General features: G+C 41.3%; 3 protein-coding genes and 1 pseudogene across 4 annotated transcripts; 3 read left to right on the forward strand and 1 right to left on the reverse strand.

Annotated features, from left to right (window-relative positions):
• LOC136351795 (uncharacterized) overlaps positions 1-27879 on the forward strand; it is a 72396-nt pseudogene that overhangs the window by 12545 nt on the left and 31972 nt on the right.
• Positions 3004-6267, forward strand: LOC4346694 (cyclin-B1-2). Its single transcript, XM_015756024.3, has 4 exons — positions 3004-3147; positions 3239-3339; positions 5115-5212; positions 5876-6267. Exons 1-4 carry the CDS (start codon positions 3022-3024, stop codon positions 5974-5976), a joined length of 426 nt encoding a protein of 141 aa, XP_015611510.1. The 5' UTR covers positions 3004-3021; the 3' UTR covers positions 5977-6267.
• LOC4346695 (protein SYM1) lies at positions 10724-13065 on the forward strand. The gene is made up of 7 exons (XM_066303921.1): positions 10724-11230; positions 11370-11477; positions 11575-11688; positions 11785-11979; positions 12494-12609; positions 12725-12788; positions 12874-13065. Exons 1-7 carry the CDS (start codon positions 10982-10984, stop codon positions 12886-12888), a joined length of 861 nt encoding a protein of 286 aa, XP_066160018.1. The 5' UTR covers positions 10724-10981; the 3' UTR covers positions 12889-13065.
• On the reverse strand, positions 13281-27726 carry LOC136351659 (endoribonuclease Dicer homolog 2b). 2 transcript variants are annotated; one of them, XM_066303918.1, is made up of 19 exons: positions 27438-27726; positions 26894-27323; positions 26530-26617; positions 26388-26449; positions 26127-26267; positions 24943-25068; positions 24735-24867; positions 24305-24395; positions 22557-22749; positions 22283-22443; positions 21301-21659; positions 20518-20786; positions 20005-20423; positions 19802-19905; positions 18636-18832; positions 17640-17849; positions 16338-16751; positions 14522-14791; positions 13281-14018 (listed from the first exon to the last, which is right to left on the reverse strand). In XM_066303918.1, the coding sequence occupies exons 1-19, from the start codon at positions 27542-27544 to the stop codon at positions 13659-13661; spliced, it is 4134 nt and encodes a 1377-aa protein (XP_066160015.1). In that variant the 5' UTR covers positions 27545-27726; the 3' UTR covers positions 13281-13658. The 2 variants fall into 2 exon arrangements, with proteins under 2 accessions (XP_066160015.1, XP_066160016.1); XM_066303919.1 differs by having other exon boundaries at positions 26127-26290.

Raw genomic sequence — 27879 nt, forward strand, 5'->3', positions numbered from 1 at the left:
TTTTGAAGATATGTTTAATCAATTCGTCTTATTAAAAATTTTATGCAAATGTATAAGATATAAATAATGTTTAAAATACTTTCAATGATAAAATAACTCGCAACATAATAAATTATAATTACGTAATTTTTTTATTAAGACGAATGATAAATGTATGGCAAAAAGTCAGCGGCGTCTTCTATTAAAAAACGGAAATAATATATATGTAATTTAGCTTCTTAGGGCATCCACAATATAGTCTAAAAGTGGTCCATAAGCAATACAATATTTGTTTCAGCCACCTAGCAATATTGTGGAACTAGTCCATAGCAAAGAAATAACAAAAACTACCCATAAGCATATAAGCATATGGGCTACCTTCCATACTCGTAAAGGAAGTCGTTTAGGATAATGTTTAAGTCAAACATTGGGAATATAAATCATGAATAACTCTCAAGTTGTTGAGTTTAAAAATGTAAAAAATATATGAATAGATTTGTCTTAAAACATACTTTCATAAAAGTATACATATATCACTTTTTAATAAATATTTTTATAGAAACAAGAAGTCAAAGTTGTATTTTGGAGACTGTGTCGCTGTCCAAAACGACTTCCTTTATGAGTACAGAGGGAGTATTATTTGTCTCTGTCCTATCTATATGGATTATTTTGATATATACATTGTTGTTGCCATTACAATATAAATACACGCTGATACCTTTTTCATGAAAAATTTGATGACACAGAAGTCCGTTTGTAAGCTCTCACTCCTTCTGTCTCGCTGAGCTGGGCTGGCGGTTTTCTCCTCAACTATGCGGCGCGTCATGCCTCTGTTTCCGCGCGAAAACAGAGTGCAAGTTGCCACGGGCTGCACACGAAAGCGGAGACGACCACTCGGTTTTGGAGGTGGGAACAGCAGAGACCCACTGGAGGCATCCACCAATCTGTGGTGTTGGTAACACCGTAAGTACTCCTACGTAACAATGACAGAAATGAGCGTGGCAAATCCGTGGGCCGAACGGCTGGAGATGGCAGCACGGACCGGGACTTGTGCTATCATCCAAAGTCTAGGTTTAATGTGTTGGCAAGTGTGTATAGGAATGAACAGTTGTCGCTGTCCAGAACAATGAGTTGACGTTCACTTTTCAAGACATTAAACGTGTAATGAGTAATCAGGGCGCTCTATCGTGCGAGGGTTAAGTATTAACAAGTCAAATTCAATGATGACCTTCATCAACGTTAAAAACTGGATAAGTTAACTAGCTGGCCATTGTCAGCCCAGCAGTTGTGCCAGTAGATCAGATACTGCCAATATGTAGAAGCGTGTGTTTATACTACGTCGTACAATTGCTCGTATATATATATCTTGAGCAGCCCATCGTTTTACAATTTAATATGTTGATGAAGTACAATACTCTCTCAATCCTAATATAAATATAACTTTGTATTGATGTGACTGTATGCTCAGATTTATAACTATAGAATATACCATATTTGTACAAGGTAAGGTTTCACTTGTATTGAGACGGAGGGAGTTGGAGGGAGTAGAGTTCAACTACTTTAGTAGGTAAAACTATAAGAATAATATGTAGGCCTAGAATGAGATAAGTTCATGGGGAAGGATTGGGATCCTTTGCATTAGAGTACAAAAATTTGCACCATCCATTCACAATCAATTCACTAAACGAAGCATTTTCGAGACTTCCGCGAAAGTCTTCTTTTAGCTTGAGTTCATCGGCCTGTTGGCGTCCCATTTTTTTTCCGCTTATTACTATCTTCTGAATTAGGTAGAGTGGGAGCACTCGACGAGGCATCTACGACAGTAGAGGCTCTTCCTCGTTTTTGGCCGGACAATTCTATAAATAGAATCAAAAACCAGAAGAATTGTGAGAAATAAATCAATTTATTAAGTTGAGACACATCGAGGGATAAAACATTTCATACTATCATAAGTTGATTCCATTTACAATTGAATTTTTTTTTCTTTTTATGTGAGTAAATTTTATTTTGGGCCATGTATTTTTACCCATGTTGCAGCTTGGGCTAGGTTTTAGCTGAGTTTTTCACCTTGGATCACTTAATATAACCATTTGTTTCATCCTGGACCATAGCCGCTCATCTTCTCCGAGTCCAACAGGCGATAACCCATCACCAACGTGCCCATCCGAACAAGCGTTGGCGGCAGCGGCGGTTACTGATGCGCTTATTTGATTTGATCACAACACATTAGCTTGGTTGCTCCATGCTCCACAATCCCAGCCGGCCAGCCAAGTTACACCTACAACCAAATGGGCAATGGAACATGGCTTCCGTTCACTGAAGCAACAAAAATTGATGCAACATCATTAAAATTAGAACAACTCAAACCATGCATTTGTGTTGCCTCTGTCCCTAATGTAAGCATCAACAAATTACTAGTTGCTATTTGAATCGATTCCCTTGCCTCGCCTCGCTGTTGTCGCCGATCCGCCATGAGCTCGCCGGCCTCGCCCTCGTCGACGGCTGGCGTAGTGCATCTCGACAACACGGCAGCTGAGAGGGACGTGATCTAGCAAGCCAAAATGGCCCTCATGGCCTAGAGCTAACCTGCCGTCGGCTGAACGGAGAAGTGCGCCGCAGTGCGAATCAGCTGTGCGTTGCTGCTAAACTCCCCTCGGATAGGACTAGGAGCTATTGGCATTAATCAAGCACTTATCCCCTTGTGCTCACCACATCCTCCTCCCATCGATGGCCCAAAATGCTATTCATGATGATAGTGATAGCAACTCAAGCAGTACTAACGCACTGCCCCTGGTCCAAACTGCTATATTTTGATAAAGTTAGATGGTGTTAAGTGAAAAGATTGGTAAATCCCTGGTGCATTGTACAACTAGGCTAATAAAAAGGGGTCCAAGATAAACCGAATCGAACACCGAAGAAAAAAAACCGATATTTAGGTTCGGTCCTTTGATTTTCGTTTTGTTTTTATTTGGCCCACCACAAGTCAATCGCGCCCCTTTCTTCTCCCCAAAGAAGCACAAGAAGAGGAAGAGCTTGGCGACGATGGCGAGCGGCAGCATCGTGAAGAAGGAGGTCGGCGAGAACCACGACGTGCTCCGCTTCGGCTTCAACAACAGCGTCAAGGGCGACCTCGCGCCGCAGCACCCGATCCAGGCCACCGTCCACAAGGTACCCGTCGCTGCTTCCCCTCTCCTCGCCCCCTCGAAAACCCTAACGCGCTGAATCCGGGTGATTGGTGGTGGGGCTTGCCCGCGCGCAGGAGGCCAAGTTCTGGGCGGATAAGAAGAGGTTCGGGGCGGAAGCCATCTACGGATCCGCTTTCAACATCCGCAAGGATCTCGATGCCCAAATCCTCTCCAAGTAATTTCACTATCCTATCCCCCCATATGATTTCGCTGGGAAAACGATTTGTTCGAGTAAATAATCACTTGCGGTTCATGTTAACATTAGATAACTGTGTCGGTATTACATAGCATATATTGGAATTGTTAGGGTCAATGACAATTTTGGGTGGAATTCCTCAAACTCAAATGGCCTTATTGTGGGACGAGATATGTTTCTTTGAATTTGATGATGGCATGTATTCCCCCTGTGTTTGTCTGTTAGATAACCCTCGCAGTACATAAAAAAAAACCTCGCATTTACATAATTTTCTGTAGGCTTCAATTAAAAAATAAACTCAAGGTCTCGAAGGATCAAATTAAATATGTACAAATGAAAAACCCCAAACAACCAGATGTTGCGTAATCATTAGCATGCAAATCAAACAGGAAATTAGGGGATTTCGTGGGTTAGGGAAAATAATCTCACCCGATCGCTCGCTGGCTCATTGTTGCTTCTCATGAGACACCAGCCATCGCACTTGCTGTGTTTGTGCGTCTACCCGAGGACAGTACAAGGCAAAGAGACAAACCAACAAACAAGTTAGTTTCAGGTTGCGATAACAGGCATGTTAGCTGCTGTTGTGTCGGGTACTCGGATGTTGTTTATGGGTTGAGCAAGAGAGCAAATAATGGACCAATTATGTCTGAGTATTGGTGTCAAAAGACAAGGTTCTCTGGTGTCACCCATGAGAGAATAGAATAGAGCACTTGGAACAGGCCAAAGCCATTGGTATCATGTGACACCACTGCTATAACGTTGGATCCACCCCTATTTTGTGTGTCTAGTTGTAAATCCGTTAGCTCTTTGCATTTACTGCAACTATTTTGCTCTTATTGTCGTATGCATCAAGTGTCAGTGATGTTATGTTTTGTGGTCATCAGCGGTATTCTGCTAACTGTTACTCCCTCCATTCTAAAATATAAGTCACAACCACCTTTAACCTAAAGACCAAAAAACAATAATCACCTCATTGTTTGAATCATCATAATAAATACTAATGCATGCACCCTATAGAATTAGAGATCTTGAGGGTGAAGGATTTAAGAAATAATAATTTAGTGGAGAGGAGGTGCTAGTTAACAGCCTCATCTTTTGGCTTATGCTTATGTTTATAAGCCAAAAATTGAATTTTCAACCTTAAATTTGGAATTGATTTTGGGGTTTTTTCATCATAGTTTATTTTCCAGCCTTTGTCTTTTAGATCGCTAAAAACACGGATATAAAAAATTTATTTGCAAATTATTTTCTGTTTACAAATATGCCGTTTCACTTATTCTGTCAATAAGCGAAACGATGGGGGTCCTAATTTCAATGCATGCATGCACACCTTGTATTATGAAACGTGAAAAAAAGTAGTTGTGCCGTATATTTTGGAATGGAGGTAGTAGTTTGCAAGTTATTTCTGAAATTTGTTCTCGTGGCTATGTGCAGTATTTTGAGCACTGTTTTTAAGGTGTTTAATTAGGTCCTGTTTCTTCAAGAGCATTTCCACAAATCAAATATTAGGACTGCTAAGAATGTATTAATGCTTTGAGTATGCTAACATGGATGGAATGTCTGGATTCCTTGGTCTGGTGAATACACAATCATATCTTGAGGTTGCTCTTGTTTGTCTCTCCGTCTCTCCGATGTAGTAACAACTAACAACTAGCACATCAGCGCAACTGTGCAAATAAGGGAAAAACAGCGTGCGCAACTCATGCCCAGGCTAACATTAAAGATGTTTTGGTTGATGATTTATCTGTTTGCAGGTTCCAAAGGCCCCCTGGTGCATTGCCATCATCTATGCTAGGATACGAGGCGCTGACTGGTTCCTTGGATGATTTCGGGTTTGAAGATTATCTCAACTGTAAGGCTTGTTGTCCTTTGATTTCCTATGAATCTTCTTGCTGGCCTTTCACATTTACGTGCAACTATTTGCTCACCAACTTTTGCTGATTTATTAGCTGCATGTTTGATGCTTATGTTCTTCATTGGAATTATGGAATCCAGTGCTATCAAGTTCTCATTACCTTTATATTAATTCTAGTTTTTTTATTTTAGTAGACCAAAACCATGTAGTCTTATGATTCCTTGGGAGTTTAGAAGTTCTTGGGAAACCAAGGGTCATGAAATGATACTTGTTTTTCATTTTTCATACTTCTAGTCGGTACATCTTGATAAAATTTTGCTATTAGGATATACTTGGAGGAATGTATAATAATTATCACAAAGTGGTTATTTTATTCTGTCCTCATGATATGATATATTAACAGCAAAGTACATATTTTGCTTTGTCATCCAAGCTTGGTTGGCCTTACTTTGCATGGCAAAACATACATCTCATCACCATTTTCAGTGATGAGATGTATCACCAGAAATACAGCCTCTATAGACTATATATATTTCAGTCCCACTTCTGCCCTGGGAACATTTTTTTTTTCTTATTTACACTCGCTGAGTGTTCTTCCTGTTGTTGGAAATGTTACTTAGCCTTGTGTTAATTTTCTTTTTACTTTGGATCATGTTGCAGTGCCCCAAGATTCTGACAGCTTCCATGCTCCAGACATGCACCACGGAATGGAGGTTCTCCTTGGTTTGTCAAAGGGACCGATTTGCCCTAGTTTCAATTGATTTCACAAAATGTATTTCTCGTCTTGCACTGTTCTCCTCATTCAATATCTATGTCGCTCTTTAGACTGAGATTTCGATGCTTGTTTTGGTTCATAACCACACTTGTGACGAGATTCCTTATCCATCATGTAGACCTCACATGTCATTGAGATAAAAGAGTGTGACAAGAGTGTCTCATTCTAGCTAAAGTGTGGCTCCAATTTTGTTAGCCACACATTAGGCAAGTTGGTCAAAACATTGTGTCAACCTTGCATAAATAGAAATACTCAACCAAACAGTCCATTACGCTTATACACCGTCAAATCAAAATGGGACAGTTTCAGACTTGGCCGTGGCTTCCATCCATCGTCAATGCTTCAAGTGTGGGGACTTCTTCAACAGCCCCATCCATTGTCGTACCATGTGGTTGATCTAATATAAAGGCATTCCGAGTTGAGCTATTTAAACAACCCAACTAAAATAGTACTCCCTCCATCTACTTTTGATAGACATATTTCCAAATCTGAAAAATTTACTTTTGATAGCCATATTTCAATTCAATCATCTATCCTCTTAATGACTTTCTATGATTTAATGCGTGACTCTCCATTCTTCCACACAAGATTGGCTACATGGGCATCGAGAAATGTAAATATTAATGAATCGCTTGTTTACGAGGAATAATTAGTAGCATGTTTAAATGGATGATAAGTAGAATTATTTTTCCTTGGTCATTGTGTCAAGATAAAATATGACTATCAAAAGTAGATGGAGGGAATAGTATTGGTAAATCTCTCTCTGCGAGTAAAGTTCGGCGGCATGAGTTCTTGCTTTCTTTGGACCCTCGTTGGTACATGCAAATACAGAGCAGCGAGTAATGCAATTCTCGTTCCCTCATTGCATGAACTACGTTCCAAAATCATCTCGATCGGTGCAGGTGTAGGCCTAACCTTTCTGAAAAATCATTTGCGTCTCTGAAATACTCCACTCCAGGCAGCACCCGGCAAATGCTAGTTAGGTCCATCATAGTTTTCACTTGAAAAGAAGCCTGCCGAAGGTTCCAATAATTTGAACAAGCAAACAGAACACTGGAATTGCATGTATGTCTCAAAATCGCAGAGTATTGACTCCTTTTTCGGACACGTTTTATTTGTCAGTTGCGACTAAAAAGGACACATAGAAGAATGGATGTGCTAAAAATGATCGTCCGTCATATGAAAGATACATTTAATGTGAAGAGCACTTGGGGCACATTGAGTTGTTTAGAGATTTTGCATAACACAAGGAAATATTTAGTGGAAATCATCAAATAAATGAAAACCCATGAAAGCCATACTTACATATTCTCTAAATTCAAGAAAAATTTGCTAGAGATAGGTATATGCAAGAAATACATTCATACCAGATCTAGAGGCGATAGTGGAGGCCGCGGGGTGCGGTTGCCAAATCTAGCCCCCTCTCGTTCGGATCTGGCTTGTCCGGCGCTGGAGGCTGACCCTCAAGCCACCGCCAGCGGAGAGGTGACGACGCGGACGTGGAGGTGGCAGGGTGAGGTAGGAAGGACGCGACGACACGCCATCGATGGAGGGCATGCCCGCGCGGTGCCATCGGTGGAGAAGGGAGGAAGTGGGGCACCGGCTAGGAGTGGCCAGTGGCGGCGGTAGGCTGGCGTGGTGATGCTAGGAGGCCCACCCGATGGTGGTAGGACTATGGAAGTCCAACGCGGCGTGGCGATGCAAGAGGTCGATGCAGGCAGGTCGATGCGGGTGGCACCAGCGGTAGCAGAAGGCTGGCATGGACGGCATCGGGAGGTTGGCGCGACAACGACAAAGAAGCCAGCCTGACTGATGGCGTGAAGGTCGACGCACGCGCCAACGGCAAAGAAGCTAGCCTGACTGATGGCATGGAGGTCAACACAGTGATGACAGGGAGTCCAATGATGGTGGTGTGTGCCACTAGGCATGCTGAGACTGACTGACGGGGGGTGTCGGTGCAGCAGTGGCCACGTGCCTACGAAGGATGGCCAGTGGTGAAGGAATGGAGCATAGCTATGGATCGATAGGGGTGAGAGGTAGGTGTAAAATCTAGCTTGGTCTTAACGGCCTGGGAAAAACACAAGGGTTAACGTGCTCAAGTGAATTAATTATACTTCTATCTCTCGATAATTCAACTGAACTGTTGTCTTCCTTGTAAAATCAAACTTAGTTATGCTACTTCCTCTATCTTAAAATATAAAAATCTAGTACCGAATGATATATTTCCTATTGCTATGAATATGTATCTATAGAAAATGTTTCATTCAAATTTAGGTTATTATATTTTAAGACGTAGGTGACATCTAAATACCGTTAGTATGGATTTATTGCTTGAAGTTGCCAACGTGTGGTACGTGTGTGCCATATGCTTACGTCCTCGTCTATTTAGGCGAACGGAACAGCCAAAAGAAGCAAATGGAAGCCCAAAATGGAAGGCAGAAGGAAGATTATACAAATCCATTGTGACTTGGGTTTAATTTGTGGGAGCGCCGGAGTAGCCTGTCGATTTCAGTAATGCCGGCCAGGGCCAGTGTGCACTGTGCAGCGATGAAACTCCATCCATGGGCGCGGTCAAATCCGGGGGGGAGAGAGAGAGAGAGGGAATGGGAATGCGTTTACTTGGCCGGGACACGACGTGCAGCCTCGTCCACGTACACGCGAGCAAAGCAGTGAAATCGCCCGCCGCGACAACGAGTGGATCGGAGGGGAGCCAACTGTGAAGTACTAGTACTACTAAGTGCGGTACACATGTACTACCTGCCAGGCCGCGACTCTCTCCTTTTTTTTAAAAAAAAATTACACAACTACAACAACACACGCGCACTCACCTTTATAAACACACGCACGCAAAACCTACCCCTATGAATATCTTTGAAGACTAGACCATCAAATCCTTAAGATTGACGAAGTCACTACAGACATCTCGCTATTGACGGGTACGTCGCCTACCACTAAAAGCACAACTCCGATAAATCTAGAAAATTTGCTACCATGGAAGTTAAACCCAGTACCTATAAGATATACAGGTTTTTTCGCGCCGCGACTCTCTCCTTGGCAAAAGCCGGCGCTTGTATGCATGACACGCGTTTGTGACAGCTTACCCAAGTCTAAGTACGTCTTTGTGCCCTCTTTGACTAGTTCAATATTCTCTCCGTTCTAAAAAAAGACAAACCCTGGGTTTTCGTGTCCAACGTTTGACTGTTCGTCTTATATGAAATTATTTTATAATTAGTATTTTTATTATTGTTAGATGATAAAACATGATTAATACTTTATGCGTGACTTGTTTTTTTAATTTTTTTTCATATTTTTTTTCAAATAAGACGGACGGTCAAACGTTTGATACGGAAACCTAAGTTTGTCTTTTTTTTTTTGACAGAGGGAGTATTGAACAGTTCTCATTTCCATACTTGTTATCGTGCAAAAGAACTTTTCGCACTTCTAATCACTAGTTTAGTATTCAGAAGTTTGGAATAAATTGAATTTAAGCTTATTAATAAATATGAAAATTAGAATTCTTAGACGTATGTACTTTGCTTCTAAGTTACACACAAAATATATCTTAATGTTTTTTATTATATTATATTTTGTGGATTTGATTTTTTTGGAATTACTCAATACAAGATTGTCATGTGGAGTCTTAATAACTATTATTGTTTTATTGGCTGTTTTTAAAATACTCCCTCTATTTCAAAATACAAGCATGTCTAATTTGTTTAATAGAAATTAAGGTTTAATACAAAATACTTTGATGCCCCTCATGAATGGTTGGGGTGAGAGGGTATTTAAAGGTAAGCTGGGAAGAAATTTAAATGATAGATGATTGATGGAATAAATAGTAATCCGAACAGTATTAGAATTGTTTATATTTGATAAATTTAAAATGTGATAAGTGTTTATATTTTTGAACAGATGATGTTAGAACCAATATATACATAAAAAAAGTTTCTAGGATATGATTTTAACAAATGATTCATTTTAAGAAGTTTGTTTTTTCTTGGATGAAGGGGTAGTTACCATTTACTAGAGTTTGGATTTTCTTTTTCATGTTCAATATTTACATTACTGATAGTGTGAGATGGAATCTTCATTTATTTTTATGTTGTGTTCGAATGTGTCGGTTCGGAACATATTTCTCCAACATGAAAAATGAGATAGGTTGTTAGCACATGATTAATTGTATTAAAACAACTTAAATATAATTTTTCAAAACAAATTTCCTAAAAGATGTATAAAAACACATCGTTTAGCTGGAAAGTGTACAGCCAAAAACTTGAGAGCAGAAGTTGAGAAAGGAGACATTTGAACGCAGCCTTGGTCTCCTTGGACAAATGGCCAGATTTACTCAATTTTATTCGATTAACGTGGACGTTTTAGGAAATATAAGCATGGATATTATGCATATAATGATTGGAATCAGTCCGCTGGCTGGCAGGCTGATGGTGGAACAGTGACTGGATTCATCTACAGAAAGAAAATTCAAGATTTAACAATCACCAATTTTATTCTAAATAACATTCATTTTATGAGACGGAGAAGAAATATCCCGCAGATGCACACCTGGGCACCACCGGAATCTCCGTCCCCCGCTCCGGGGCGCTTCACTCCCGTGCCGCACTGGCCCAGCCGCCTGAGACGACGTGAAGCCGTCGCCCGAGTTCCACACGCCCACCCCATCCACAATAATATATCCAATCCACCCATCCATCCTGGGAGAAAATTGGAGTTGGGACGCGAGATTCTCAGGCGAGCACACGATCTCGCGGCGCGCTCACGTCCACGCCCTCGCATCCACAAGCGCCGCGGTTAAAAAACCACGAGGCATCCCCCTCCCCCTCCCCCGCCTCCTCCGCGGCCACCACCCGCCCCCGTCGTGCTCGGCGCCGTCGCTGCTCCGCCTGACCAGGTCGTCGCGGAGGCTACGGCTGCGCGCCGCGGCGGCGGCGGCGGAGGAGGCCGACGTGCTCCCCGGGCCTGGGGCCGAGGGGGAGATGGCGGCGGGCGGGAGGCTGGAGGAGCAGCCCGAGGGGCCGATCGGGGGCAGCCAGGTCGACATCGGCGGGCTCGCCTTCCAGGGCGACATGGGCGGAGGAGGGTTCGCCGGCGGGAGCGGGGGCGCCGGGGCCGGCGGCGGGGACGGCAACAAGATGCTCGACCGCGGCATCAACACGGCCATCGTGCTCGGCGCCAGCACCTACGCCCTCACCAAGCTCCTCACCGTCGACCACGACTACTGGCATGTACGGGAACCTTTGTCGATTCCCCCCAAATCGTTTTGTTCCATTTTGTCTTCTCTTCTCTGTGCTGTTCTTGATTTGATTCGATTCGAAGCTAACATCGTTCCGGGCGGGCTGTTGTTCATGATTGGATTGGGTGCAGGGATGGACGATCTTTGAGATCTTGCGGTACATGCCCGAGCACAACTGGTCGGCTTACGAGGAGGCCCTCAAGACCAACCCGGTGCTCCTCGGCGACTGGATTGCGCAGGTGTGCAAACGCTTTAATTTTCCTCTTATTTAGAGTAATAGCTTTTATGCAGCTGCGCTTGCATATTTGCTGATTCTGTTGCTGTTGATGCTTGCAGTGCTACGAAGGCAAGCCGATCTTCGAGTTCGACCGTGCTCGGATGTTCCGGTCTGGCCTCGTCGGGTTCACGCTTCACGGGTCCCTTTCACATTACTACTACCATTTCTGCGAGGTAAACATCGTGGTCTTCCATGCTCTACTGCCTAAAGCTTTGTGTCATGTTCATATATGGTGAATGATATGAAGCCAACTGTTTTTCTTGGCTCAGGCACTGTTTCCATTCAAGGATTGGTGGGTTGTTCCCGCAAAGGTTGTGTTCGATCAGACGGCCTGGTCTGCGATATGGAACAGTATCTACTTCGTGGTCTTGGGGTTCCTTCGTTTGGAATCACCGGCCACTATTTCCAGTGAGCTCAAATCCACGTTTTGGCCCATGCTTACTGAAAGCACTGATATTTCCTTTGTTATAATAATGCCTTAATTGAGTTCCCATATTCTATATTCTTCTTTTTTTTTTAAGAATTGAAAGTTTATGAAAAAGCTGTAGTTGTGCAGTTGATTTGTTGTCTTCAGTGTTCTTGACAGCAAAACCATTGCCTGTGGTCATGGTTTTTGGTACTATGATCCTTAATTTGTTGAAGGGATTCGATGAATTCATTGCTCTGTATACAAGTAAATTTTTTAGGTTAATATTAACATTTTGTCCTCCAATTATTCTTGCCACATCTATTTTCTCAAAGTTTTAGGTCTAGAAGCCACTATTATTGAATTAAACTAGTATAAAATTACAACAAAGCTATGAGAAGTCATTCAAATTTTGAACTTTTTAATGTTCAAATAATTATTCAATTTTCCCTTCTAATAATTCCATCCATAATCTTTCTATAATCACTGAATTATTTCTTAATTTCAAAACGGTTTTTACAGTGTTTTACTGCTAACAGAGACCTTATGCTGGGTTTCAATTATTATTATAGGCCGGCTGGAAGTTGTGGCCTTTTGCACACTTGGTTACATATGGCCTAGTTCCTGTTGAACAAAGACTTCTGTGGGTTGACTGCGTGGAGTTAATCTGGGTTACAATACTGTCAACGTAAGCCCAAACATGTCAATTTCACTTTATTACTACGGCAGCCTGATTAAATCGCGAAAGATAAAAAGAGTTCTTCATTTCTTATAACAAGAGTTCTTCATTTCTTGTTTGGCAGTTACTCCAACGAGAAATCTGAAGCAAGGAACTCCGAGGACGCATCCACATCAAATGCTTCCAATGTATGGAACAGTTTAATTAAAAATTCATTCTGTCAGACATGTTATCGTTCGTTCTAACACCCAAAATTCATTGCCTCTTCTACAGGACAATTCAATATAGCGAACGGTATAGCCAGCCAAGCTGCCCTTTACCTTCATCATTTTGGGCTTGTATATATTGTACAATTTGTAGCTGCAGCTCTGCAGGTGTAACCTTTTTGCAAAGATATATTAAACATATAAGATGTGTAGCAACTGCCAAAGGCAATCAGAACGAAATTACCTTGCACTGGATCAACTGTTGACGAGATTATGAGCTATGCAATTTTGGTAGCTATTCTTTTGATCTTTGAAACCCCTTTTCAGTGAAATCAACCGTCTTGCATTGAACCTTATATGATCGACAACGCAAGCAAGGAGCAAAACCTATACAATATTTTGGGGTGGTTACAATTTACACAGTATTCTATAGACGCTAGCAAACAAACAGCTTGCTCATCATCAGACAGAACATCTTAAAACAAGTTTTCCCTTGATGCGAACAAAATGCTGTCTGTACATTTTTTCGTTTTTGCTGGCATGCTTTCTGTACAATCTGATGCTATGAGTAATATACAACTAATGCTACTATTTCGAGGAAAAAAAAACTACTGCATGGCATGGGCAGGTGTGCTATGCCCGTATTTGTAATTTACAAAATTGCGATACTTGTAAGTTTGAAGCATGAAAACCTACCAGAATTCATGAGGCCGTTCACACGCATCGTTTGCGAGCACACAAAAAGGAGCATTTCCAAATTACATGTATGAATCCAACCAAAACTTTTCTATTGTGCGCAACTATCTATATCAATTGTTAGCTACTGTTGCACGCTTAAATAGTTAAGCATCACTATACTGCAGCAGCCTCTGTATCTTTGTGACCAGCAATCAGATCTTTAAGCACAGCCTTTGATGCCAACTTTTTCGCCAACTTGCAGGGACCTGATTTTGTTGCGGAGTATGTAGTCTCTCCAGCCTTCACCCGAGCAATGACCGATGAGACTCCATCAACATGGTTTTTTTCGTAGGTTATTTTGAATGATCTACGATCACAAAATTCTTGCAGCCCTTTCACCGGGTCAGGCTCGATGGTTTCGGGGGTGGCAAGAGGTTCCAATAGCCGCTTCATGCTTCTCCAAACAACCTCCTTGTCACACTTGCTGTCGAGATAAATTGCACCAGCTATTGATTCAATCACATCCCCGAGAACCTGTTTGTTTGCAAGTAAAGCAATAGATCCAGCTTAAGCTATTCGATGGAAAATATTACAGAAGTGCACAAAAATAGGTTAGTCCAAACATATAATTCTCCTATTCCAGTTTACAGTCAGACTAAAGACATTTTGTGGTCGTCATGCTGTGATGCACTATGCATCGGAACCTAGTTAAGACTATCTTTAGTTCTTTTTATAAATTCTCTAGCAACTCTTTAATCCAAACTAGAAATAATGGATCTGATGCCTGGTTAAATTTTGATGTCATCACTATATGGCATAGACTATAATGTATCCGAGGTAATGGTAGAGACCTAGGAATACTGAGTAATGACTAATAAGATTTAAAATAAAAGACAAACAAATTAACTGATCAAATTTTACCATACCAGCTAGGTGCATTTTCTTTTGCAGAAAAAGAGAAACAAACTCTGCTATCAGACTTTCAGAATATATGCAATATAGCCACCTACACCAATTACACCGTAGAGAATACACACCTTTGGTAGACCAATGCCCGCTTCCCAGCCATAAGATGGACCTGTAAATGACTGCCCAAGGTAGTAGCTCATCTTCCTATGCAGTTCTGATGATGAGTGAAGGATATGCTTGTTTAATCCTGATTTAACAGCTGCATGCGCGTAACAATTGTTGTTCACAGAGGCAGATCTAAGATCTGTCAACAATTCTGGAGTACAGTCAGGGTATTTGCTGTAGTAATATTCAGTGAAAAGATGATCCAAAATAGCATCTCCAAGAAACTCGAGCCTCTGCAAGGGACACAAACTTGTCATTCAACTCAAAAAAGATCCCAAACTAACAACAGCTACTTGAGAAGTTTGATTCAGATAAAAAAGAAGCTAGACAAAAAGGCAAAGGCCTCATCAAAAATCCTAAGCCTTCAGAGCTTCAAGCCGATGCATGAGGCCATCAACGGTCACCGCAGTATGAGGAAGGTTCTCCAAAGCAGCAGCGCACCCATGGAGGATGTGACGTGTAAACGCCACCACCACTCGGCGTAAGCTGAAGCAAGGTTTTCACCTGGAGATCAGTATGGGCTAGGTGGAACTACACCATAACGGCGCCTCCAAGGAGGGGAACAGTGCCCAAAGGCGACGCTGTCATTCAACCAGCCAATGGCTCAACAAGGTTTTCACCAGTTGATTCTCCATCCAGCCCACACAACCAATCCGCAGCACAATGGCAGTCGCCGGATCACCACACCATCCCTCTAGCAACCATGCCCATGCCATAGCCCGACAGCTCAGGCATGCTCATAGGACTACCCCGTTTCCGGCCACGCCATCGACATCTCCTGATGATAGCCACAACTTCCACCCTCCAATCAAAGCTCCCCATGACCAAAACTACAGTCTCCAGCCATAGAAGGGGAGGAGCTCCAAGAAGAGGAAGATGCTTGGCCGGCAAAAATGGAAGACACGCCGTCACCACTACCCAGCTGCTTCTTGATCATCGCAGATGCCCAGCTTTGGTCGTTGTCGTACCTCGCACCTCCACCCTGTTGCCACCATCCATGCACCACAAGGAGCTCCAAAACGTCCAAGCGGTTGGGAGGAGTCCTCTCGCTGCTCGGATGCTAGCACGCCCCGTGGCTCGGATCCCTACCCCTAGCGAGGACGCACCAGATCCAGTCGCTCACCGCGGCAGGGCTGCGGTCGCCGTTGATGCCAACTTGAATAGCCAGGAACACAGCCTCAACCACCGCCCACGCGGCCCACTTTTGCGACTAGGACGACCGCCAAACGCCCATGCAGCTGCTCTGCCGACTGCACTCGAGCAATCACCACAGCGTTCCGGCGGATCCAACCCAGAAGCCCCGCATCCTGCCTAACCGGTGCCAGCCACTGTTGCAGCCTCTCCTAGCGCTGCCGGCTTTGGCTACCATCCAAAGCCGTCCCACCGCTGCCGTAGCAACCAACGTCACGCTTAGATCTAGCTGCCATCCATCGTCCGTGCGAGAGCCCAAGGAAAGGAGGCCCGCCGCCACACGGTTTCCGGCAGCCAGCTCCAGCGGCGGCAAGGGGTGGGAAGGAAGGAGGTGGGGTAGGGCCGGCGGCTGGAAGCGCCGCCCGAGTCGCTGAAGGAGCGAGGCTAGTCCTTCAGTTTTCAGGTTTCAGATAATTCTACAGCAAGTTAAACTCAAAAGGAAATGAAACATATAGAGGATTGCTAACATAGAAAAAAAATGTTGTTGCAATACTGTTTAATCATTTGCACTTTGTTGAGTAAAGATCAAAAGGCATAATAAAGCCGTGACACATACTAAATAGAGATGATAGATGCTTTTATATCAACCTGATAGCATGAAGTAGGGCCAGAAGTCTGATATGAGCCATGTGTCAATGCTTCGAGCAATAATAAAGAATCATTGAACTTGTAACCAAGCATTCCCTCTAAGCTCCTCACATCAATGAACTCTTCAGCTTTCATTGAAATTTTCCTTTCAACTGGAATTTCAGTGTGAAATTCTATATTCATCCCTAATGATTTCATCAAAAGAAATGCTGCCTTTTCCCCAGCAGTACTGAGGTAAGCCCCAATTAAGGCCTCAACTGAATCCGCAATCCTCTTACTTTTAATAGACATTTTCCTTTGGCTGTACATACCATTGGGTGCCAGAAAGGAAATTTTTTTGTTACCACGCTCATCATAGTCCAAGCAAGGGATGATCCAATCTCTTGGATTAAACTCCTCAGCATGAATGTAACCCTGCCAACCAAACATAAAGGGCAAGAGTATCATCTAGTACCAGTGATAAAAGACAGATAAGTCTTCTTTGAAACATGAAAAGGTGAATAGAAATATTTTATGGTACTTGAAAAATAACACAATTCATTTTGTGATGAACAAATTTGTATGCAAAGCATTATTTTATTTCATGACATAGCCCTAGCCACATAGCACCAGAAACAAAAATTAGACCTTTAAAATTGATTGGCTGAAAGGATTACAAGTCGGTTGAGCGGATTAAAGAAAGCTATTTACTATCTCACTGCACACGCCGAAGATAGAATCCGTTTCAAGGATAGGCAGATGCTACCATTCTTCCCGCCATTCTTGCTTGCCAGGCAAAGTACCGCTGCTTCAACGGTCATGAAAGCAGACCACGTCAAGCCAACCTCAGATCTGACTACAGGTGCCATGTGACCTGAGGGCTAGGTGTTGGCCCAACAAGGAGTAATATGGTCTGAGCCACAGCCTTGTATTAACTTAGGGTCAGCACCACAAGGTTTTGGTCACCTACAATAGTCTATATTGGCAACTTGGCAAACAATTCAATGCAACAATAGAGTTCCCATTTTCCTAAAAAGGAAATATGTGGAACATTGCCTAATTGTGATATAGCAGTTGCACAAAAGAATTGAAATAGGCTGACATGGTATGAAAGATACTGGGAGATGTAGGACTATTAATATTGCATAAAATTAGCAAGGATGTGCATGTAATCAGTTCTGTAGTGTGTAGGTGTGTGTTTCTAAGGTCCTTTTACCCTTCTTTAACGCAATGATATGCAGCTGTCCTGCGTGTTCGATAAAAAAAATTTCTACATGCCTAGCTCAATAAGAAAAATACAGTTAGCAACAGGATCTAGAGTACCACAAGATTACTGCTGCAGGCCAGCTGGCACAGAGCTGCATTGGAGATCAAGTTTTTCTTCATTTTTGTTAATATGCCTTCATGTTGAAGCCTGTATTCACTAAAAAGGTGCCGAGTTGTAACATATTTGAGGAAAGAATCCCCAAGTGTTTCTAATGATTCCTGTGAAAATTCTTCTTGGCATTTCTTTGTTGTTAATGCTTCCAGGATCTGCAACTCATGAAAAAAATGCAGAGAAATACACATGTAAGAAATATGCATAGGGGAAGTAATTTATTCAGGTAACAAGTAAGAAAATTCAGATTGACATGTACATTGTTAACAGTGGGGCATCCAAAATATTAATTAGAACCATAAAATACTCCACGGATTCAAATATTCTTATATCTTATTTTTACAATATAGGACCATCAATCCATACATGGTTCTATAGAGTACAACACACCATCAAGCACCTCCATTGGAGTGTTAATGAATAATGCAGACAGCTTTTTGTATGTGCTTATATAGTTACATTACGCATTAATTGAAGGTATTTATATGCATAAGAAGTTATTAAGTACCACTGCCTCATCAATTGCTACAAAAATAACCAACTTCTACATGGCAACAAAAGGAATTATTTCTTTGCTAAGTGTCCCCGAAATATCTTGCATTATACATGACTTAAGACCTGTCATGTTTGCAAGTAGAAGGAACCAAAACTTATGTTTGCCTCATTAATAGATAGTCACTTCGAAGTGCTGAACATATTCTTACTAAGGCACTGTTGCTGCATTAAACAACTAAAAAAATCAGAACCTTTAGTTTTCACTGTCAAATGTCATCACTCTTCCTACAACACCTACTGGTGTGCCCAAGAATGCACTTATATCCATTTTTATTTTAAATTCTTCAAAAAATAAGGGAAATATGAGTTTTCTTATATGACGACATCTAGTTGATCTAGGTACTTCAATAATTCATAAATAGGAAACTATTGATGAGAAAATCAACCTTCAAAACCGGTACGTCAAACTGCTGCACTGTTGGGCCTAATTGGACCTTTAATTTCACAGAAAGAAGCATGCACTGGATGCGGAACATTATGGAAGGAACATATGAGAAGATGTGCAAATTATTGGCGGACACTGGTGACATGATAATTCTGCAGAGTTCAGGTGGCAACTCAACACTATATCTATCACCAGGTTCTGAAACAAGGAAAAAAGATGACCAAATCAGTGATTTATGCATATGTAGCTCTGTAAAGATAGTACAGGCAGTACATTAGTTGGACCATTGTCTAAGAGTTCAGCTATAACCCACTGTAACATGCCTCATTGATAGCGATGCAAAATACACATGTATGATCAAGCCCAGCAATATGTGTGGGATTTAACTGTCCGATTGAACATGACCTCAGGGTATGTCAAATGTAATCTTCCAAGTCCCAAATACCTCACTGCCTAATTTTATAGAAGCTAAGCTACAAGCAACCCATCATTCTGTGCTAATATACTACAATTTTGATAGTAATATGAAAAGTAAATTTACTGCTCCTGAAAACGAATATAGTGTCTGGCCAAATAAAGAAGGATTAAGGAAAAGATGATAGAGAAGCAAAATATATTTAAAAAGTACTCCAAAAGGTTATTAAACTAGAAAAAGGAAAATTTAATAGTAGCAAAAAATATGTCTACAATTAAAACAATCTGCAGTGCCAATATTTATATCAGAAGAGCTTATTGGTATGATGTACACTCTCATAGTAAGTACTCACAGTAGAATGAAATCTAAATTTCATAAAAGTAGCGCTAAAACATATACCATATTCAGCTGAGGATATTAAATTTGGAAAACTTTACATTCAAATATTGGAAAATTTTAAATTCAATGTCAAGCAAGAGTTTACATTTTGGGCTACATATTTAAGAATTCAATTAGATGTACAGAAAGTTCAGAAGGGTCTGTAACTCGTAGAAACTAAAACACCTAAAAATTTTGTCATCAACAAATATTAAAATTCATTATCTAATCATGTTTATAAATGTTCTGCATAATTTCCAACTTAGTAACTTCGAGGGTTTTATTACAGATAATTGAGTCAACACATGTAGTCAAAACGGAGGATAGCTGGAGAAAACATTATGTAATATTACTGCAACCAGAGAAAAAAAAACCTTTTTCTTTTTTATAGTAGTAGTTGTGGAGGAAGTTCCGCACTTTCACATGTTTACTGCCAGCCAAGAGCGGCTGATTTTCAAAAGTCAAAGTAAGACCATGCCTGAGAAACACAGGAAACAAGTAGATGTGTGCATTCATAGCTTACAGGAGCATGTATGATACATAAACATGAAGTAATACCGAAAGGGAAAACATATACCTAGTCTTAAAATAATCTTTGTAGGTAACAACAGTCCCATCATGTTGAGGCAAACGGGAATTTGCATCTAAGTCAAGAAACCCACTAATAACATAAAAGATGTTATTATGAGGGGTACACACAATGGAATTTTTAAGGATGCACCTGCAGAAAGGACCATCTTTTGTCTGCAGTAAATCAATATCTCTACAAGAATGGCAATGTGTCATATGTTTGTTGTTAGCTTCATATATTGGTGAGGATGAGAACTTCATACTGCACCAATCAATTCTGCCAGAAACTAAAGGCAGAAGTAGATAGACTACTCCAATAGGCACTTGCATCTCATGGAAGTATTTAATACCATTGCTAACCTCCAAATGGTCATCACCAATAAGAAACGAAAGAATAGTTGTCTGAAATCTTCTAGCAATAATTACCTGGACAAACAAAAGTTATATATTCTCAATGAAATGGTCTAAACAACAATAGCCTAGTTATCAAAGAATTAGAGAACATAAATTGACAATTTACCTGTTCTTGATTGAGATGGATGATGCCAACATATTTCATGGTAACACTAGCATTGTCTTGCCCACCTGGCAATTTAAATGAGCTAGAAGTAAAGTCAGATCCCAAATCACACTTCAAAGCTAACAGTATGTCAGTTGGAGAAGCTGTTTTGGGACATCCTTCCAATGAGATCTTATAGCAATAATATATGCCAAGACGAGAAAAGGAGCGCCAATTATCCACAAATTCTTCTGGAAAGTAAGAAGGCTGCTCAATTTTGTTCTCAACAACTATATGAGAAACATTAAGGCAACATTAGTGCAAAGCCCCAATATATATCACACTTAAAAGCCAACTTCAAAAATTACGACAGATCTTTTACTTTCAAGATTAGTGAAGATATCAAATTTAGCAAACAAAATAGGTAAATTTGAACAAACTACGTTCGTTTTGGGACAGGCATCATGACATGTATGTATCCACTAGACCAGTAAATTATCAAGTCCATGAAAACTATCAAGTATAAATCAGTAATGCACGAAACACATTTCCTATTGTACCTTCAGATATAACCTTACCCACCATGCATCAAGTTTTCCTTAAAACACATGGTAAATAATTACTTGCAAAGTGTAAATTGAGTTTAAAATTTTGATAGCACGTGTAAAATACTTTTACTTATGTGTTACTGCATTATCATAACTCGCACAATAAACTGCTCCCTGAATAATCAATTGGAATAAAATATATAAATTGCAACAACTGGAACAAATTGAATTAAACTGCTTAGCTGAATAACCATACCGATGTCAGGTTCTTCATCACATGGAACATCTAATTCTGGTAAAAGAGAATCTGTGAGTGCACCAATGGCATGTAGTTCTTGGCAGGCCTTAAGACAAACTGTCTCCTTGAGAATAGAACCTTCTCCTTCTACATTAACTGTCTGCACAGGACTGCTCTTAGGAAGATGCAGAGTGCATGTGCCAGATGCCTTGTCTATATCGAACGCTGGAGTTGACTCGACACGGTAATAGGTATCCTCGCACAAGGTGTTCTCAAGTGGTTGACAAGAAATTGATCCCAATCTCAGAGATTCCTCCCGCATTATTTGCCCACTTGCGAGAAACTTCTTTGCATTAGTATGAGCTTCCACATCCCCCCTGATGCAGAAACGTGTATAATGCACAGTAATAAAATGCAAAATAGGTCAAGTAACGATGACAACAAAAGGAGGTTATCGTGTCATCTAAAATCAGAAAGATGACGGATAAATCCACAGCAAGTGCCTACAATAGTCATAGGATCTGACCAGGTCCACCATCCAAGAGAATTTTGGCAGTTCCATACTAAAAATTCAAACAATTATTTCAGTTGAAACTTATTACCAGGATGATACACCAGTTACCTCTGGTTCTGGAAAATACCATCAGGAACCATAAGTCAATTTTATAATAAAAAAAAGCTTTATAAACTGCTATTACTCCCTAGTATAATCCAGCTTGGATTTAAGAGTCAACGTTAATATTTAGTGCCACTATGGATGATTTGATTCACTACAAAAACCAACTGATGAAATGGGAAAAGCAATCACTAATATAGGTAACCACTAACAATTTCCTGGCACTAACCAGGGATTTTTTTTTTTATCCAGTGCATGCAACTCTTTTGATGAAATGTGAAAACAGTGAACAGAGTCCATGGAAGACACAAACAATTCACTAAAGATGGAACAGTTAACAAATTTGCACAGAGAACAAACAAAGCAACAAAATTGAAAACGTGCCTTCCGACAAGTAAAAGATAGTCAGAGTTTTCCATCCTAGCTCGACCACGGGACTGTATAAAGCTGCATACTGTTGCTGATGGATCAAAGCGAATTACCAAGTTACAACTTGGCACATCTAAACCCTCCTCCAAAATTTGTGTGGCAATAATTATATGTACCTGCATAACCATCATTCTCTCATCAGAGAACTATCATACTATGACTTAACAGAATGCCTATAGCATACTTAACAGAATGCCTATAGCATAAAATACAAGTACCAATATCGAACCTTTCCTTTTCGAAAAGATTCAACAATTTCTGTATGATTTTTCCTGCTCTGAGATAGCAAACCAGGACGGCTTCCTGCCATGTGCTTAACATTCCACCCAGACATTTGATGAATAGATGAAAGTAGGGGCTCTAATACTATGCTTGTGATAACTCTCTGAACAAACACAATGCATCTTAAGTCTTGCATATGCCTGAGAGAGAGAGAGAGAGAGAGAGGTGTTACTTATTGAATGATCAAAAGAACAAAAAGTTTTAGTACAAGAAAGTAGAAGCATAAGCATCTCTTACAATCACCAAGTTACTTATTGAATGTCGTTTTGCCCGCGCGGTTTGGTCTTTAATCCAGTTTGCTTCGAATATTAGTTTACCTAATAGTACAACTCATATGTTTGGGCATTGGATAAGAAGACAACCACACAATTTGAGATCTTTGGTCTTATTAGGGGCAACTACCACTATTTGGTCTATTTGGCTTTGCAGAAATGATGTGGTTTTTGAAAGGAAAAACATATCTTCCCCTTTGCAGGTTATCTTTTTTATTACACATTGGCTCTGCTCATGGGCTATCCTTCAGAAGGTCAATTTGCGGGGTACTATCATTGCGGCTTGTCAACACTTGGAGCTAGTGGCCATGGAGTTTTCTACCCCGGCGCATGGGTGGCGTTCTAGGCTACGGTTAGAGGGCTCCTGAAGTTCTTTTTGTCCCTGCTATTTTGGATGATGAGTTTATGTTTTGTTTCTTTCTTGTTGGCTGTGTGCACTCTTTGGGTGCAGAAGCCAGAGGTGCTCTCAGAATAATTGTATCACTTGATAGAATTTACTGAGATTAATAAAGCTTCCATTATCTAAAAAAAAAACTTTAGAACACATTTTTCACACTGGCTGGTATGTGATTATCTATTCCATGGAACTTACTTACACTTCAATATCCATCTAAGAACTAACCTATAAAAGCCAGTAATAGGGAATGGAAGTAGAAGGTGAAATTCAAGAAAAAACTGTATGCAGCAGGAAAATAATAGTGGTACTGGAATGTATCATTTCTGTACTACTTATATGAGTTGGTGGTGATGGGTTGTGCTCTACACCCCCAATCCTTCAATCAACCTTTGGTGAAACAATCAGCATAGACGTGTGTCATTTTACTCATTTGTACTTCTATTGAACCAATAAATAGATGATTTAATTCTGTTCATATGTATGTGGTTGTCAGTTGATCCAAGTTAAATATTTTAAATGTGAGGATTTTTTTTTGGCATTTGAGTAAGCCAACTTATGCGTGTTTATCTGAGATTTGTTACAAGAGATGGGCAAATATGCTAGTTCTCCCAGAAAAAATAAACTTTTTTTCTTGGGAACTCTTCTTTATTTTTTTATTCAGATTTTCAAATGTAATCCATGGGGCATGTACAAAAGGCACATGCATATTGTAGAAGCTAATGGCTCTTTCTCTGTACTGGTCATCCATGATTTTTCCTATTTTCTGATTATGTAAAACCATGCATATCACTTGATATTAACTCACAGCAGACAAAATTCAAAAGTTGATTAAAAAAGAATGAAAGAATACACCACTATCGTCCACCCTATACAGAACCTTTGGTACCATTTAGTCGATGCAGTCTCAAAGGGAGAGAATGAGAAATATTACCAATACTACTATAAGAATAGCCAAATGAATGCAATCTCAAAGGATGTGGCTGTGAAATATTATCAAAAGAAAATATCAGAAGAGTATTTTAGCACCTGTACTGCAGAAGAGTTCGAATAAGGCAATGAACTTTGGGTGTCAATATCCCATCTTGCGAATCAGCTGGAAATTTTTCACCAATATGACCTGAAAAAAAAAAGCAAAGAATCAAATAAACATGGTATGACCTATAAATTGGAATTTCGGCAAGTGGATGCCATCTATGGTTTAATATTCAGTTAGTATGGCATGTATCATAAGTGAAATTATGTTAAAAATATCATAGTATTCATAAGTGAAATTATAAACATTTTTCTAGTATCCAGATAGCAATTCATGCAGACAACAGACTAGACAACATTTTATTTGGTAATTGAGAATTCCAGAAAGCAAATGCTGTCATGCAGGTAACCAAGAAAAGAACATAAAAAGCGCAACATGCTAGAGAAGGTATGTTTGTAAAAGCCAGAGCTGTGTAGTATGTACCATTCTTCAAGAAACATGAAAGTTCTCTATGTACTTCTTCGCTGTAGTTTCTAATGAAGCCCTCAACATTTTTATCCAATGTTTCACCCCAGAAGGATAGGCTGTTTTCCTCGTATGATTGTACCTCAGCAGCCTGAAAATACAATGTTAAAGATAAATTGGGATTCCAGAAAGTACTATAAATGTGCAGTGAAATCTTTATTCATACCTTTGCTGCCAGCCATACTCCTAGATTATATAAACAATATACAAATGTACGATGCAATTTTGATATCCTTTGCTTAGCGTTTTCCAGAGATGAACCATGTAGTTTTCTGTCCAGAGCTTCTATATGCTAAGAGAATGAAACAAAATTGCATTGGTATCTGGTAACATATATACACAGGATTTGTTAAAAGAAGTTACTTAAAGCATTACAAAAAGAATGTCAATGCATCTCAATAAAAAAAAACCTCCTGCTTAAAATATTGAATGTCATATTCAGCCCAAGCACAAGAAGCCATGAATAACAGGTCCATGGCATGCAATACTAAAGGTCTGGCACATGCTCTAACTAAAAAAAGAAGTCTAACAACAGGCTTAACAGTCTCTGAGACTGATAAATCATCACTAAAAACTGTCTTTTTGACCTAAACCGCATTTTAGAGTTCACATACTTCTGTAGAACACTGGCTGTGCTACTGTAATAAACCCTAACTTTTTTATTCTTCATTTATATTCTGAAAGATGCCATTGATAGGTCCCACGTTTTGGCATGCAGGGGATATCATTTGGCTATCTGGGCCTGTTTGGCAGAGCTTCAGAGCATCCTGGCTATAAAATTGTTAGAGGTCAAGCTAGCGGTAGACTGGGGTGTTGGTGCGCCATCTAGTTTACATTTCAGCATAGACCAATTTATTTTAGCCTAAGAACTCCATATTTACAAAAATACAAGAGTTGGAGCTCAATCCAGCTCAGCATATTATGCTTCAAAATTCTTGAAGCTGGAACCTAAAAGTAGGTAGACAGGAGTGTTTAGGTGAGTCATCTTCTTTACATTTTGGACTAAAAGTAGGTACTTAAACCACTTTGTTTTAGCCTACAAAACTATATTCTGCAACAACATAGGAGTTGGGAGCTCTCCAGAATAGACCCTTACTAGGCTTCCTCTCATTTCACATTTATTCTAAGTTTCTAACACTTCTCCCCAACTCAATCTCTGTTCCCTTCTGTAGGCATGCCGAAAGTGCCAACCTCTCCCTTGTATCTTACCCCAAATTGGCCGCCATGCCTAGTCTTACCACTCAACTTCATGCAGTACAGTAAGCAACTTGTCGGCAAGCAACATGTAACTGAACAATAGAAAGCACTGTTTACCAAAAGGGCAAACAAAATGTAGAAGAATGATAGTACCTTTTTTGTCAATCTATTCAAACAACTGAGAATATTGGCATGCAGCTCAGATGAAATGTTGGAATCGTCAAAGTGCACTATTTTTGTAGAAGCAAATGGTATGTACTCCGACAAAGCTGATTCACTATCAACAGTGTACACCTTGAACAACAAATGCATCAATGCTTATTTCCCAAAGACACATACAGGTAACTAAATTAGGAAGAATGATTATCGTAACTGCAGGGATCACGTAATTAACTGAAAATTACATGGCCTGACCTTGGAATTCATGAGATTCTCAATCTCAGAAATTTGCTTTGAATAATTGTGCTGATTCAAATCTATAGAAGGAACAGTGTGACAGATTAGATGATCAGAGAGCCTGTGCATAAAACATAAGGGATGATCGTTTCGCCCTTACCTTTTGAATAAATGAGCGAAGCAGACATCCCAAATATCCTTGGCAGAGGGTCTGACGCACTAGAATTCAACTGGGGGTGATAAAATTCCTGCAAGCGTCGAATGATTTGTCTAAATTGGTGATACAGATCAGCAGGGGAAGGGAGACATCAAAGATTCTGACTGAAATAGTAAATGTGGCAAAACCAACGCTGCATGTTCCAATTATATTGGCACTAGTATGTAAGTTAGAGCATAGGTGTTCCTATGTTGATGAGACGAAAATAGAAAATGAGAGCTACTCCACTACTAACCCCACCCGATCAATAAATGTGAAGGGAAAATACGAAAGGGCGCAATACGGCGGCGGGTGTAAACTTTTGTACCTTGAAAATGCAGGCGTACGGTGTATTGCCCCTGGCGTGGTGACACTCGTCGAAGATGAGCAGCGCGATGTCCTGGAGGCGGAAGAAGCTGTGGCGGAGGTTGTCGAGCAGGATCTGCGGCGTCATGACGAGCACCTCGCCGTCCTCCAGTTGGGATCGCCAGGTGGCGGCGTCCCAGAAGTCGACCCCCATCTCGCCGCAGAACTGCTTGACGACGAGGTCGGTGTGCTGCTCGACGACGCGCGCCTGCTGGCCCACGAGGACGACGGTGGGGACGAGGAAGACGGCGAAGCGGCGCGAGTCCGGCCTCCGCACGCGGTGCGCGTACGCCCGGAGCAGCATCACCGCGATGAGCGTCTTCCCGCTCCCGGTCTCCAGGAACGCCAGGGTGTTCCCCCGCACCGCCCGCTCCAGCGCCTCCAGCTGGTACCTGCACGCCACGCGCAATCACAAACCCCCACCACCACCATTAGCATCCAAAGGGGAGGGGAGGACGGCGAATCGCGATCCGTCAGGCGCGCACTGGACACCCCCCGGGCCTCACCATCTGGCCATTGTCTTCGGGTCGGGCGGCGGCGGAGGCCGGAGCGGTTCCACCGCCTTGGCGCCCCCATCTCCTCGACCTCCGGCGGCGGTGAGGGGGCCACCCATGGCGACGGCAGCGGCGGCGGAGGAGGAGGAGGGGTTTGGGGGAGGAATCGGGGGAGGCGGCGGGATGGGGGTGGGAGAGTGAGGTGGCGCCGACGCTTGGGCCGCCTCCGCCTCCGCCTCCTTCGGTGCACGCACGAATCCGAACCGAATTCCTACGAGTCGCGCGCGCGCGTGTTGGGCTCGAACAATGACGAGAGATAAATGATCTTATGGGGGGGAAGCGGGAGGAGGAGGGATGGGACCAATTGGTAGTGGGAGGCTTCGGGGCGAAGGATTCGCCCCCGCCGGTTCGTTCGAGTGCGCCTTTTGAGTTGACGAGGACCCGAGGAGAGGCT

Source organism: Oryza sativa, chromosome 9 (genome assembly GCF_034140825.1).
Source record: "Oryza sativa Japonica Group chromosome 9, ASM3414082v1".
In the NCBI taxonomy this organism is placed as follows: Eukaryota; Viridiplantae; Streptophyta; class Magnoliopsida; order Poales; family Poaceae; genus Oryza; species Oryza sativa.

Bases quoted from the DNA above. Each gene is read 5' to 3' on its own strand.
- LOC136351659 (XM_066303918.1), bottom strand. From the start codon at position 27,544: ATGGGTGGCCCCCTCACCGCCGCCGGAGGTCGAGGAGATGGGGGCGCC. The intron at 27,324-27,437 runs GTGAGGCCCGGG...CGTGGCGTGCAG, and splicing joins CCGAAGACAATGGCCAGATG to GTACCAGCTGGAGGCGCTGG. The intron at 25,069-26,126 runs GTACTATCATTC...TCATTCTCTTAG, and splicing joins TGAATAGATTGACAAAAAAG to CATATAGAAGCTCTGGACAG.
- LOC4346695 (XM_066303921.1), top strand. From the start codon at position 10,982: ATGGCGGCGGGCGGGAGGCTGGAGGAGCAGCCCGAGGGGCCGATCGGG. The intron at 11,980-12,493 runs GTTATAATAATG...TTATTATTATAG, and splicing joins AAAGCACTGATATTTCCTTT to GCCGGCTGGAAGTTGTGGCC. The intron at 12,610-12,724 runs GTAAGCCCAAAC...CTTGTTTGGCAG, and splicing joins TGGGTTACAATACTGTCAAC to TTACTCCAACGAGAAATCTG.
- LOC4346694 (XM_015756024.3), top strand. From the start codon at position 3,022: ATGGCGAGCGGCAGCATCGTGAAGAAGGAGGTCGGCGAGAACCACGAC. The intron at 3,148-3,238 runs GTACCCGTCGCT...GCCCGCGCGCAG, and splicing joins TCCAGGCCACCGTCCACAAG to GAGGCCAAGTTCTGGGCGGA. The intron at 3,340-5,114 runs GTAATTTCACTA...ATCTGTTTGCAG, and splicing joins GATGCCCAAATCCTCTCCAA to GTTCCAAAGGCCCCCTGGTG.